Raw genomic sequence first — 11,833 nt, 5'->3', positions numbered from 1 at the left:
GCGCCCGCGGTCCCGAGCCAGCGGCGGCGCGGGCGGCGGCGGCGGCGGCGGGCACCGGGCACCGCGGCGGGTGGGCGGGCATGGGGGGCGCTCCGGGCGGCCCCGGCGGCCGGGCCGGCATCTCCGCGGCGTCCCTCCGCTAGAGGAGGGGACCAAGCCAATTCTCCTTTGCAGCAAAAAATTACATGTATATATTATTAAGATAATATATACATCTGATCTTATTTTTTAAAAAAAGTTTATTTTGCTCCATTTTTGAAAAAGAGGGAGCGTGGGTGGCGAGCGGTTTTTACAAATTATTCTTATTTTCTGCTATCTGTCCCCGTCCCTCCCCACCCCCTGCTGAAGCGACAATAAGGGCAGGGACCGCGGCTCCTACCTATCCGTAACCCCCTTACCCGTTCCTTCCCCGCCCCAACGCCCAGCACCGTGCCCTGCACACAGTAGGCGCTCAATAAATGTTCGTGGATGATGATGATGATGATGATGAAAAACATGCACCATCAACGGCAGCAGCAAGCGGACCACGCGAACGGTGAGCAGCCAGAGCCTGGGCACCCGCTGCCAAATCTCATCCTTGTCATGGTCCTCCTCTTCCCACCCCCTCTTCCTTCCCACCCCCTCCCGTCTCTGATGCACTGGGTGGGTTGAGGGGGTTGGAGAGGATTGCTTCTAGCTCGGTGCCATCTACATAGAAAGGGGAGATGCGTGACAGCCACTCCGTTCTCCCCTTCAGGCCTTGAATGTCAGAGTTAATTCTGCATTTGTGGGGTGGGGGCGGCCGTGGAGTCCTTGGAGTACTGTGCCGCCGGAGGGGCGGCGAGCCGAGGTGATGCGGGTTCAGTGTCCTCGGGCTCAACTTTCCTCCAACGCTCCCGAGCGATGGAAGGGGGGATGGCTGTTAGTCCTCAGCCTGAGCCCCCTTTCCAGCCTCTTCTCGCCTTCCCCTCCTTCCCCGCCCCCTGGTCTCCAGTGGCATCCGGAAAATTCTAGGATTGCCCGGTTTCCCTCTTCGCGACGGTGGGTGAAGCACACCCCGCCCCTGGAGAGGGAGGCCGGGTCTCGGAATCGCGGCCAGGGGGGTCGGGTGGAGCGTATTCCCGCTCCCAGCGCCGCTGTGCACACGTCGGTAACCTAGCAATGCCCGGGGAGTCGCTGCCGCTGTGGGGCTCCTCTCCCCAGCCCGGCCTGGGCACCACGTGCAGCCACCACGCCGGCCGAGCTGGGTCGAGACGGAGGCTGGAACAGCTTCTGGTCAGCCCTCCTACCTCCTCCTTGGAGGCCGGGGGCGCTCCACCCCCCCCACACCCCCCAACCTCAGTGGGCTCACAGCCTTCCCGCGAGAGCGCTTCCCAAGGGAAGGCTCTGCACGATTCCTCCCCAGCTCGGTCCCCAGCTTGGGACGGCTGCTGCCTGAGCACCCCCTCCCCCCACGCCGTGGCCCCCTTCTCAAGTTGCTGGGCAGGCCGACCTGTGCTTGCTTGGATTCTCTCTTGTTCTTAGCAAGAATTGGTTTTGCAAATGCCATCTCTCTACCTTTGCCACCACTCTTACTTTGACTTCTGTCTCAATAAGGAGGTTGTGACTCAAGGTAGGCAAGTGCCTGGGAGACCTGCTTGGGTGGTGGCCTGACCCAAAGTCAGAAGGGGCTTTGCACATGGAGCCCCCTTGGGGTTCTGCCCTGTACTTAGATGCCAGCCTGCACTTAGGTGACTCCTGTGTGGACCTTGAGGGCCCCTGGCATAATCCATCCTGTCTTTCCTAGGTGTAGGGGTGCAGGCTGTCTGCCTTGACGGTTTCTCTGCATGCTGGCTTGGCTGCTGCGGCTGCAATTTAAAATGCAAAAAAGCCCTAAAGATGTTTTCTGTTTTCGGAAGCCTGTGGAGGAAATGAGCCCCAAGCATCATGAATTTTCATTTGCAGGAAGTGTCAGTGCATAATCTGGATATTTGTTATGGGGCTTTTGGTATTGCCCTGGTGCCAGTGGAGGATTTTTTTTCTCCTATGCCGAAAAAAATGCATTTGTGGCTGTACAAAGATGTTGGAGTGACATCCTGAAAATGATTAAGACTATTGAGTTATTGGCACTGCCTTTTTTTTTTTTTTTCCGCTGGTGATCGTGGTAGTTATTTCGGAGAAAAGCTATTGTGCCTATCTGTTAACTCATTAGAGATCCATGGGTTTTAAAAGTCAGAATAGGGGGAATAAATGTGGATGGCCTCAGTTTGAAGAAAGGCACTAGCAGAGTCCTTGTGGAGACGTGGATGTAGAGAGGCGCTCACCCCATTGCGCCGGTGGTCCTGTGGCGCTCAGGGCCCAGCACGTGGACTTCTTGCTCTGGCTGACCACAGTCCTGCTTCTGAAAAATAGGACACGAGGTTCAAAATGGAAACATGGGAACCATACCCTCCCCCCGTTATTGATGGGAGACACCTTTACTTTTTTTCCGACATTGGATTCTCATTGTTTATTTGTTTGTTCATTTTTCCTTTTCTCCTTCTTCCCAGAGGCAAACTATGCAAGAGGCACCAGACTCCCTCTTTCTGGTGAAGGACCAACTTCTCAGCCGAATAGCTCCAAGCAAACTGTCCTGTCTTGGCAAGCTGCAATCGATGCTGCCAGACAGGCCAAGGCTGCCCAAACTATGAGCACCTCCGCACCCCCACCTGTGGGATCTCTCTCCCAAAGAAAACGTCAGCAATACGCCAAGAGCAAAAAACAGGGTAACTCGTCCAACAGCCGACCTGCCCGCGCCCTTTTCTGTTTGTCACTCAATAACCCCATCCGAAGAGCCTGCATTAGTATAGTGGAATGGAAGTATCCTTTTTTTGGGGGGAAGCCTTTCTCATTTTCTCTTTTACCATCTGTTCTTTAAAAGGATCTGCTTTCTGAAATGGCACTTACAAAGTCGTAGCAGTCTGGAATGTGAGCAACAGAAAAGCTCTATGTAAAGGGTTTCATTGTATATACCTTCCTATCTCCTCAGGGTGCAGAGGGCTTGCTCTATGGGTGTATTTAGCTGTGTGTGTGTGTGTGTGTGTGTGTGTGTGTGTGTGTGTGTGTGTGGTGATGATGGAGGGAGGGGGTGACAGCCTGAGACTTCAAAGTGGTAGTTAAGTAGGGAACTGACCTTTGGTCATTTGGCACTAAATGGTTAGTTTAAGCCCACTATTGCTTTTGGGGCTGTGATATGCATCGAACCTATTGCAAATGAGGTATGCTGATTGAAGACAAAAAGACCGTATGAGACTTTGCTAGAAATAAATACATTTTTGACTTTTAGTGACATCTTCCCATTCCGATGTTTAGAATTTGTTTCTGAAACTCCCAACTACTGCTGAGGTTGCTTCTAGCTCTGACATTTGCTGATTCTGATTGTTCAGGTAGCTACAAATATGAACACTTGCTTCATAGGGAGGGAGCAATTTGCTCATCAATGCTATGACTTCCTGGAATTTCCTTTTGACATGTTCCAAAAAAGCATTTGAAACGTGAGCGTGAGGGAGCATTTGGAGGGAGAGGCTTGTGTGCGCCTCTCCTTCGTGAGCCCTTGTGAGTTAGAGAGCAGTCTGTCAGCGGGGGAATTTGCAGTTGCTGCCCTTATAAAACATTCTGTCTGTGTCCTTGGACTGGAGTTACATTTCTGGGTGTCTCCTTTGTATTTTTAAAACTGAACTCCAAATGCCCTAGGATGGTTGTTACGTCCCAGATCTTGGAAAACTAGGGTGCTCGGCCTGCTCACCCCCTTCCCCAAATCTGGAGGCCAGTCTCCAGTTGCTGCCACCCTTTAGAAAAGGTTGACTGAGGCCTCCTTTCTGAACAAATGGCTTTCTAATTAGTCAGATGATTCATTGGTCTGGGTAATACAAAGCATTTCCTTTTCCCAGAAGTGTATTTGGGACTGACAGGAGCCTTAGAGTAGCTCCTGAGCATAGGAAGGAGTGTGAATGTTGGGCTTCCCCCACCACACCCAGGGTGAAGGGGCTCACGAGGGAGGATATTGGCCACCAGCTGGAAGGTGGAACCGTAAGTTCCCTTATAGCCTGAGTGCCTAGCGAGGCGGCTCTTTGCAGGCCTTCTGCTGTAGCTGGCTGTTTTCTGTGCTCACGGACACAAGTTAAAATGAGCTAACTTTGCCTAGAAAGGTTTTGGAGAGGGCAGCCAAATGCAAGGGTAGGGTTTGAGGGGTTTTCATGTGCTTCTCCTTTTTAGAACAGATGTCTCCCCTCTGAAGGGAGTTACAGTGTCTCTCACATGGCTGGGGGTGCGTGGATATGTTTTCTGTGTAAGTTCTCTCCTGGTCTGAGAATGAACGCTAGGATCAGCCCGGAGGCCGCTGGGTGCATAGTGCGTGCCTTGGTGGTATCGCTGGAGTCGGAAGCATGTTTGCACCTGGCCAGAAAGATCTCCTCCTCCTGAGGTTGGCTTGACACCACTCTGGGTAAGCAGAGACCTCTCTGGGGCCATTCATTCCATGTGGAGTGAGGTGGGAGGCCTGCCGCTATTTCTCTTTGTGCATACTAATTTGCCTATCACAATTTATGTGTGCGGAGTGAATTCCGGGATCATGCTGCTGACTCCCTTTCCTGCATGGCCAGACACAGGAACTAGGGGATGTGGCTGCCTACAAATGGGACAGTCTGTAGAACAGATCTTTAAACAACATATGATCTGTTTGTCTTTCCCAGTGACAGTTACCTTCTAGTTCAGGGAGCAGGTTATAGAAATTCTCCGAAAGCCAGCTGTGCCAGGCCCAGTCCGCACTGGGAGAGTGAGATCCTCGCTGGTTTGTACACCCAGACAAGGCAAGAACGTCCTGCATCTTGGGGGAATGAGGAGTGCTGGCCTTATCAGAAGGAATTTTGGGGAGCAGGCCCCTCTATTTATTGCTCTGTTCTGCGTGACTTGTAAATATCTTGTGGCAGTGAGATGGTTGCCCACCAACACCTGGCAACTGAAACCGGACCACCATAAAGAAAAAAAAAGTCTTTGGCTTTCCTAAACAGCATTGGTATTTCTCGGATTTGCTGGTCTATCATTTAGGTACTGGGAACTAAAAAGGAAGAATGGTGGTATGGGGGTGGGGGACGACGGGAGAGACCACAGTGTGTTTCTATGTAGGTTAACACTGGGGCAACTGGTTTTTAAAATTTCAGTAGGAATGGCAAAAAAGAAAAACGAAAAGAGGATCCTGAAGTCTTCTGAAGGGGAACTGTCTTAAGGTTGGATCCTTGGATAAGAGATTTTGTAATACTAGATGAGTTAAAAGAATAAATATGAATGAAAGCTAATTGGCTTTAAAAAATAAACCCATCAAAATTAGTAAGAGAAGAATGTCATTCGTGTCCTTTTTTCAGTGAGTATCAAAACACTTTTGAAGGGGCTGATTTTTCATAAGACTCAGGGTATCCCAAGAGAGGTAGGGGGCCTTTGTTTCCTTCAGCACTTTTGGATTTCCTAGAAGAATATCAGGATGGATGGAGAAGGGTCTGTTCACATCCTCAAAGCTTTAGTACTTGGAGATGTTTAGTTAAACCAGTGACTTTGCCTTTTGTGAGTGAGGTTATGGCAGAAACACTTATAAAATCAAGCCACCCTCTTCCCCCACCAAGTTGCAGATTATGTTGGTGCTCAGAAACCTTGCACTCGGAAAGCCTGAAAGCCAAAAGAAGAAAAACAGTCATTCTGGCAGAAGTCAAATTCTGCATTGCCAGTTTTGACAATGTCTCTTAATAACACCAGAATGTTGAAGCAAGTATCTGTTGCAAGCTGATTTCAAAGTGATTTCTTCCAGACAGACCCCCGAGATTTAGAATTGTTCAATTGTACTTTCAAAGTGTCTGGTGCTGATTTCTTATGGCTTTTTATTTAATTTGTTTATAAATTGAATGCAGTAACAGCTCATTAGAAACGGAGCTCCAGTCCAGCTGTAATCCGAAACAGTGATAGGCATTGATAAGTAAAGGAAGCAGAGGGGGAGCTGGAGCCTGGCTTGCTTGTTACAGTGTTGGAGGTATTGGAACATGCCACGAGACAGTCACAGGTAGAATGTAGAAAGTTCTGGTGCCTTGGCCTGCCCCGGTCCAGACAGGAGACTGACCCAGCCAAGAATAGCCCCCGAGAAAATGGCTTTAACACATGGAGGCAAGGATTTGTGGAAGAGATTTGTCTCATGAGGACTTCTCTTTATGTCTACAACAGCCAGGAATGTAGTGTTCTCAGGTCTTTGTCGCTTTTAAAACTTTAAGAAGCAGAAACATGGTTCATAGGGTGCCCTCATCGGATGCATGTTTAGGTTTCAATATAAAATGCACAGCAAAGAATGAGCGTAACATGATCCTTGCAAGAGAAGGAAAGGACATGGAAAAGTCATTCGATAGGAAGATCTGCCAGATGACCATGGACGATTACATTTGCTGGAGACATCGTGGTCATAACAGTTGGCTGAGAAAGGACTCGTGTGCATAATTTTCATTTCTAAAATGATTTAAGAGTGGTGTGATTGAGAGTGTGATGAGAGAGGTGGTTTATGTTTGCATAAGACATATATGCCTTAACAACGTTTTTCAGACCATTTGACATATTTATATTATTGGCTATTTTTGCCAATTGTGTGGCCTTAGCTATTTACATCCCATTCCCTGAAGATGATTCTAATTCAACAAATCATAACTTGGTAAGTGTCCTTAGAGTTCCTGCTTGTCCTGATGTGTGGTTATCATTTCCCTCTTTACTTAAACTGGCAGCTGGCTCTCTGGGTTTGAAGTTTACAGCTATGCATGTGATGTTTCCTGGAGCTTTGCAACAGTGGGTTTGTTTTTGTTTTTGTTTTTGTTTTTTCCTCTGACCTGTATTCTCAAATTTATACTGAATGAAAGCGTTTAAAGTCATGAATCTTGCATAAATAGATGTGGCACTTTTTTATGGAAGAGGTTTGTAGCAGATTTTAAAATAACTTTTCTCTCCACATAGGCTTTTGCTATCTACCATTCTTTTCTGGATAATATTAGCTGTTTTTTTTTTTTTTTTTTTTTTTAATCAGTGTTTATCTAGGAGTGGTGGGTATTTTGTTTGGTCAATTTCTCTGGTAAGTAGAGAATTATCATACATTTTGTACATGAACTATTCATTTTTAGAGCATCAGAATACAACAGAATGAATAGATCTACGTGGAACATAATTTGGAGATTATAGTGTAGTATTCCACTAGGAGTATCCTATGAAGATCCATTTTATCCCAAGATAAAATGATTCTAGGGTTAAATAAATTGGGATACTTCCACATACTTCACTGCCCTCTTAAAGATTTATAGTGCACATTAGCTCAGTAAGAGCTCTGGGAAGGTCTGTAGTTAAAAAACCAGTTTCATTTTGTTTAACTCAGCTAGTCCCTAAAAGTAATTGGTCATGGATTCTTCAAACAGTTTTTTGGCAGAACACATCACGGAACCAGTGTTTCATGAAACTTCCTTTGGGAAAGGTTGATATAGTTTAAAAAAAAAAAAAAGAAAGAAAGAAAGAAAAAAGAAAAAGAGCCCGAAAGAGCACCAGAGTTGGGACTAGGGGCTTGTCCCATCGAGCTGGGACGACTAGCTGTGTTTGGGGGGGCATTTCCCAAATCCTTTCTGCGTTGCCATTCACCCACTTGTCAAGGGAGCTGGATGAGAAGATCACTGGGATCGTGTTTACCTCTGACATTCTGTAATCTTTTCTTGATGATTCAGAAGCCATGTCAGGATTTTTCTGGAGCGCAGCATCCTCCTTGGGGGAGGCTGTGCAGAAAGGCAGGTGGAGCAGGGGGCCAGTGCTGGGTAACAGGGAGCTCTTTCTCTCCCTTGTTTTGCTCTCTTCTCTTTTAGCTAGATTCATTTGTTTCTGGTTTCCCACGTTGAAGCTGTATTTGAGTAGGGTGGCTGTAACTGAGTGGTGTAAAGGCAGAATTGGTGTGTGTGTGGGGGGCTCTGCTGGGTTCTGAAGATCCTGAAATTATGCTCTTGCGATTTTAGCCTCAATGGTTTACATACCGGATTTCATGTGTAACATGAAATGTTACATATTGTGTAAAATGTTGTGGCATAGGTCAGATAGGACATGATGTCTGTTCATATTTGGGCTTTTATAGTCTGATTTCTAGAGAATGTAAGAAGGTTTTGGGTATTGCTACTGAAAATATAACTCAACAGGAGTTGGATACACATATGCACGTTTGCCATTAGTGTGGATTTATACTATGCTGGAGGTGATTTGTGTGCTTTGGGATATTTTAAACAGCTTCTGATTTGGTCGTAGACACGTGATATTAGATGCTCATTTTAAAGGAAGAGCAGAAGTGGCAAAAAGCCCCCATCAATGGGGATGGATCATCAGAGTCTAGGCCACAGATGGTGTCAGCCTTGTTACCAAATTTAACAATGTGGATGGTGACCCAGTTTGTTGCTTTTTGTAGCTCAAGAGAACATGATTAAACAAACTTAGAAAATAAATACCTTTCAGAAAGGCAGATTAATTCAGATCAATGGAATAATTAATGTAGCTGCGTGTGTAAGCCAATTAATATTCTGATTTTTCCCAGGGAAATTCAGGGCACTGATATCTGCCGTCAGACCGTTTGGATTTCTCAGCTAATGAGTAAGGGAATAAAACATAGGAAATGGATAAATCTCTCTTCTCCCTTGCAATCCCTCCCTAGCGGATGCTTTCTTAAAATTCTTAAACAGTGGTATTTTAAGGGGGGGGGAGGGAGGCAGTGTATTCGTTTGGCAGGCCTTTCTAAAAACCAACATACACTCCTTTGACCTCTTACTGTTCTGAAACTCATAGCATTTGAGTTTCTGTCTTGTTTCACTTGGATGGTCACGTGGCCAGAGGAGTTTATTCTCTGCTTGACTCTTTAAATATTTCCTTTCCCACTGTGGGAAGGGAAGATCTTTGTGGATTTCCCCCTGACTCTTTGCAAGGTCCCATGGCATGTCAGTGCTCCCGCCAGGGAGCCGGGTTTTTTTTTAATACATTTGACCCATTTTGTACCAAAGTGATTGCTCTATTTTGGGGATTGGTTTAGAGGCGGCCGAACGAAGCTTATTTTTCATCTGTAGTAAATACCTTTCAGTTAACATGAATGGCAAATCGAGGGGCAGAGACCGATACGGGTTGCAAAGCTGCACGTGTCAGGGAGCTGGTGGTTTTCTTTGCTCCATAGCTCTGTGGGAAATGTGTATGTTGAACCCTTAGAGGCTGCTTTGTTGCCAAGCTGTGTCTGCCTCTTACAGGTCGTTTGTAGTGACACGATTAGTTCTATCGGGTAAGAAAGGTGGCCATCCCCATCGGGCCGATGTATGTTTGGTCTGGGTTGCTTGTAACTGAGCCAGCTTTGGGAATCTGGAGACTACCTTGGGGGCAGCAAGTTTTCCCAGGGTTAGGTTTTTTTTTTTTTTTTTTTTTTTTAAATATAAACAGTCTCAAATTTCTATGCAGTTTCATTTGTGGACTTGCAGGGACTAGTGGAGGTTGAAGCCATGGAAACGGTACGACTGAGTTCCCACAGTGAGACCCTTCTTGGCTCAGTCTATAACACTAGCTCCTCAGTTCCACTTATTGCAAGTGTATATCATTTATTTAATTTCTTCTTAGCCCAGGGTGGGGAGCAGCGGGGAGCTCTGCTTTCCAGAGCATCAAAGGGGGGCTGCTTACAATCCTGTGCTTCGCTGTGTTGAAGAATGCTCTATTTGGCTTCCCAGACTTCAGTGTCTCAGAGGTGGACGGATGCGGTTGAAGTTGTCTGTCCTGCCTGCTCCTGGTACTCCCCAGCCCCAGGCTGAGTGCCGCTCTCTGTAGTGCTCAGTCGCCTGAAATTAGAGCCATCCCACACTGGGGTGTTCATCTGCCAGTTCGGACCTCTCCTAATGTCTGCAAATGACACCAGCCCCAGAGGGCGAGGCCTGTGGCCCAGGCCTCTCTACCCCTTTATCAGGCACAGTTGCTTCTACCAGGGGCTCAAGAAATCCTCCTTTGATTCAGCAGGAGCTTTTATGGAGTCTTTGATGCCTTTCCAGCCCCCTTCCTCATCTGTTGTTGCAGCCTGTTTTTTTTCCTTTAGCCCGTTGACATTTTGCCTCTACAGAACCCCTCGCATCTTCCTCCCCATCCACACCTCTGTGGTGTGGCCAGGTCCTCCTGGGCTGTCTGAGCTTTCTGAGTCCCTCCTTCCCAGCAGTGCCCCCCCCATTTGCCCACCCATAGTTCCTAAACACTCCTTCTGTGTTCTTGCCCACCTTCTAGCCTCTTCTCTGCCTGTAGCGTCTCTTCTACTCCGGCCCTTGGAGGAATTCAGGAACCGTCTCAAACTATGTCTCTTCCAGGAGGGCTTTTCCCACCCTGATCCGAAGGAAAGCTCTTATCCAAACCTCTCTCGTGACCCTTCCTGTACAAAATACCCTATGTTTTAGTTCCTCATATGCATGTCTTATCTCGATCTTACCAAGCATCTTCAGAATACAATTCTTAGTGAATTATTTTGGAATCACCAGGGGGTACGAAGTAGCAGTTCAGTAAACACATGTTGTTGCCGTGACTGCCAGGAGAAGAGCCTCACCCCTTCTTTCCTCTGGGCTATATTCGGGATTTCCTTGGGTGACAGGTCCCTCGGTGGACTCCTTGGAGGTCTTTAGCTGGGAGCTGGTGGGACACTGTAAGCGCTTGTTCCTGAAAAGCTTCGGGTCTTGTGACTCTGCTTCTCGAGCTCCTCTGGCTGAAGGAGCCCTGGGAGCCAGGTGTCAGAGCTGAGCCATCTAGCACATTTTGTGCTCAGAGTCGCCGAGGGGTGTGAGTGCCTCTTGGCAGTGGGACCATTGTAAGGTGCCTTACAATGCCCAGGAATGTTATGGGACAGAGTACTCTGCTTGCCGTCTCTCTTCCACGGCTGAGATCCCAATGCAAGGTGTTTCCTGGGCTTGCAAAGTGAGCTCATTGGATCTGCGCGGTCCTATAGTTTAGCATCTCACAGTTTTTGCACATAGGGGGACTTACTGAAACACGGTTTCATAACTTGGTTCGTTGGGCTTAGCCTATAAGGTGGGTTTTAGTCCTGTACCTTCCGCACACTGTGTCTTTGCTCTGTTGTCTTTCTGTTTGAACTGTGCGCTCGTATTTCTGTCCGACTAGATTCTGTCTGTTCTAGGACACAGCTCCTGTGCTGCTTCCTCAGCTCAGCCTCCCCTGAGCCTCATCCACTCCTGCCTCCCACCCCACCTGCCTGAGTTTAAGTACTGGTTTTCCCTCTGCCCTCCTGTAAGCACGGTAAACTCTCTTCTTTATGTTCATTTGCCCCTTTCCACCTCTTTTTATAACTGCTACGGGGAGTGGTTTGGTGGGTGGTGGTTCTGCACATGCGCTCTGGAGTCTTTGGCTCATTAGCTGAGTGACTTCGGATGAAACCAGTGTATGAGTTCCTGGAGACAGAGGCTGGTGTCTGATTAGTCTAGTTCCCAGTGCTGGGAACTAACCCTGTGCCTGGCGCACAGTAGGCACCAGGAAATGGGTGCGGAATAAGGGAATAAACACATGGATGGCTGTACAGGGGCTTCACGGTATGTCCTTATGGATCAGTAGTTAATTTTCAACAATTGGCTAATGATTAATATTTGCCTGAGAGGCTGACTTTTGTTGTCTGATATTAATGAGTTTGCCTTTAATTTCAGGGTCATGCCTTTCTTGGCAAATTTAACTTTTTATATCTGAAGCAGGAAGAAAGACAAGTACTTGTTGATACTTTTCAAATCCCTAGCTCATAAGCTGGCTTCTGTGTTCAGATCCTGACGTCGTAAGCTGGCTTCTG

The 11,833-nt window shown here is 47.4% G+C and overlaps 1 protein-coding gene across 3 annotated transcripts in view; it reads left to right on the top strand.

Annotated features, from left to right (window-relative positions):
• The first annotated feature begins 214 nt into the window (after positions 1–214).
• CACNA1D (calcium voltage-gated channel subunit alpha1 D) overlaps positions 215–11,833 on the top strand; it is a 296,037-nt gene continuing 284,418 nt past the window's right edge. For 2 of the 3 annotated variants that reach the window (XM_034998638.1, XM_034998639.1), the window contains exons 1-3: positions 469–535; positions 2,508–2,817; positions 6,571–6,676. In XM_034998638.1, coding sequence (XP_034854529.1) covers positions 469–535; positions 2,508–2,817; positions 6,571–6,676 — 483 coding nt within the window. Of the gene's footprint in view, positions 536–2,507; positions 2,818–6,570; positions 6,677–11,833 lie in introns of all 3 variants that reach the window. The other variant, XM_034998637.1, reaches the window with a different exon arrangement.

The sequence above is a fragment of the Mirounga leonina genome, unplaced genomic scaffold (genome assembly GCF_011800145.1).
Source record: "Mirounga leonina isolate KUSES-001 unplaced genomic scaffold, KU_Mleo_1.0 Mir_94, whole genome shotgun sequence".
NCBI lineage: Eukaryota > Metazoa > Chordata > Mammalia > Carnivora > Phocidae > Mirounga > Mirounga leonina.
Note: the sequence above shows the minus strand (reverse complement) of the source record. Positions and strands in the feature narration are given on the sequence as shown.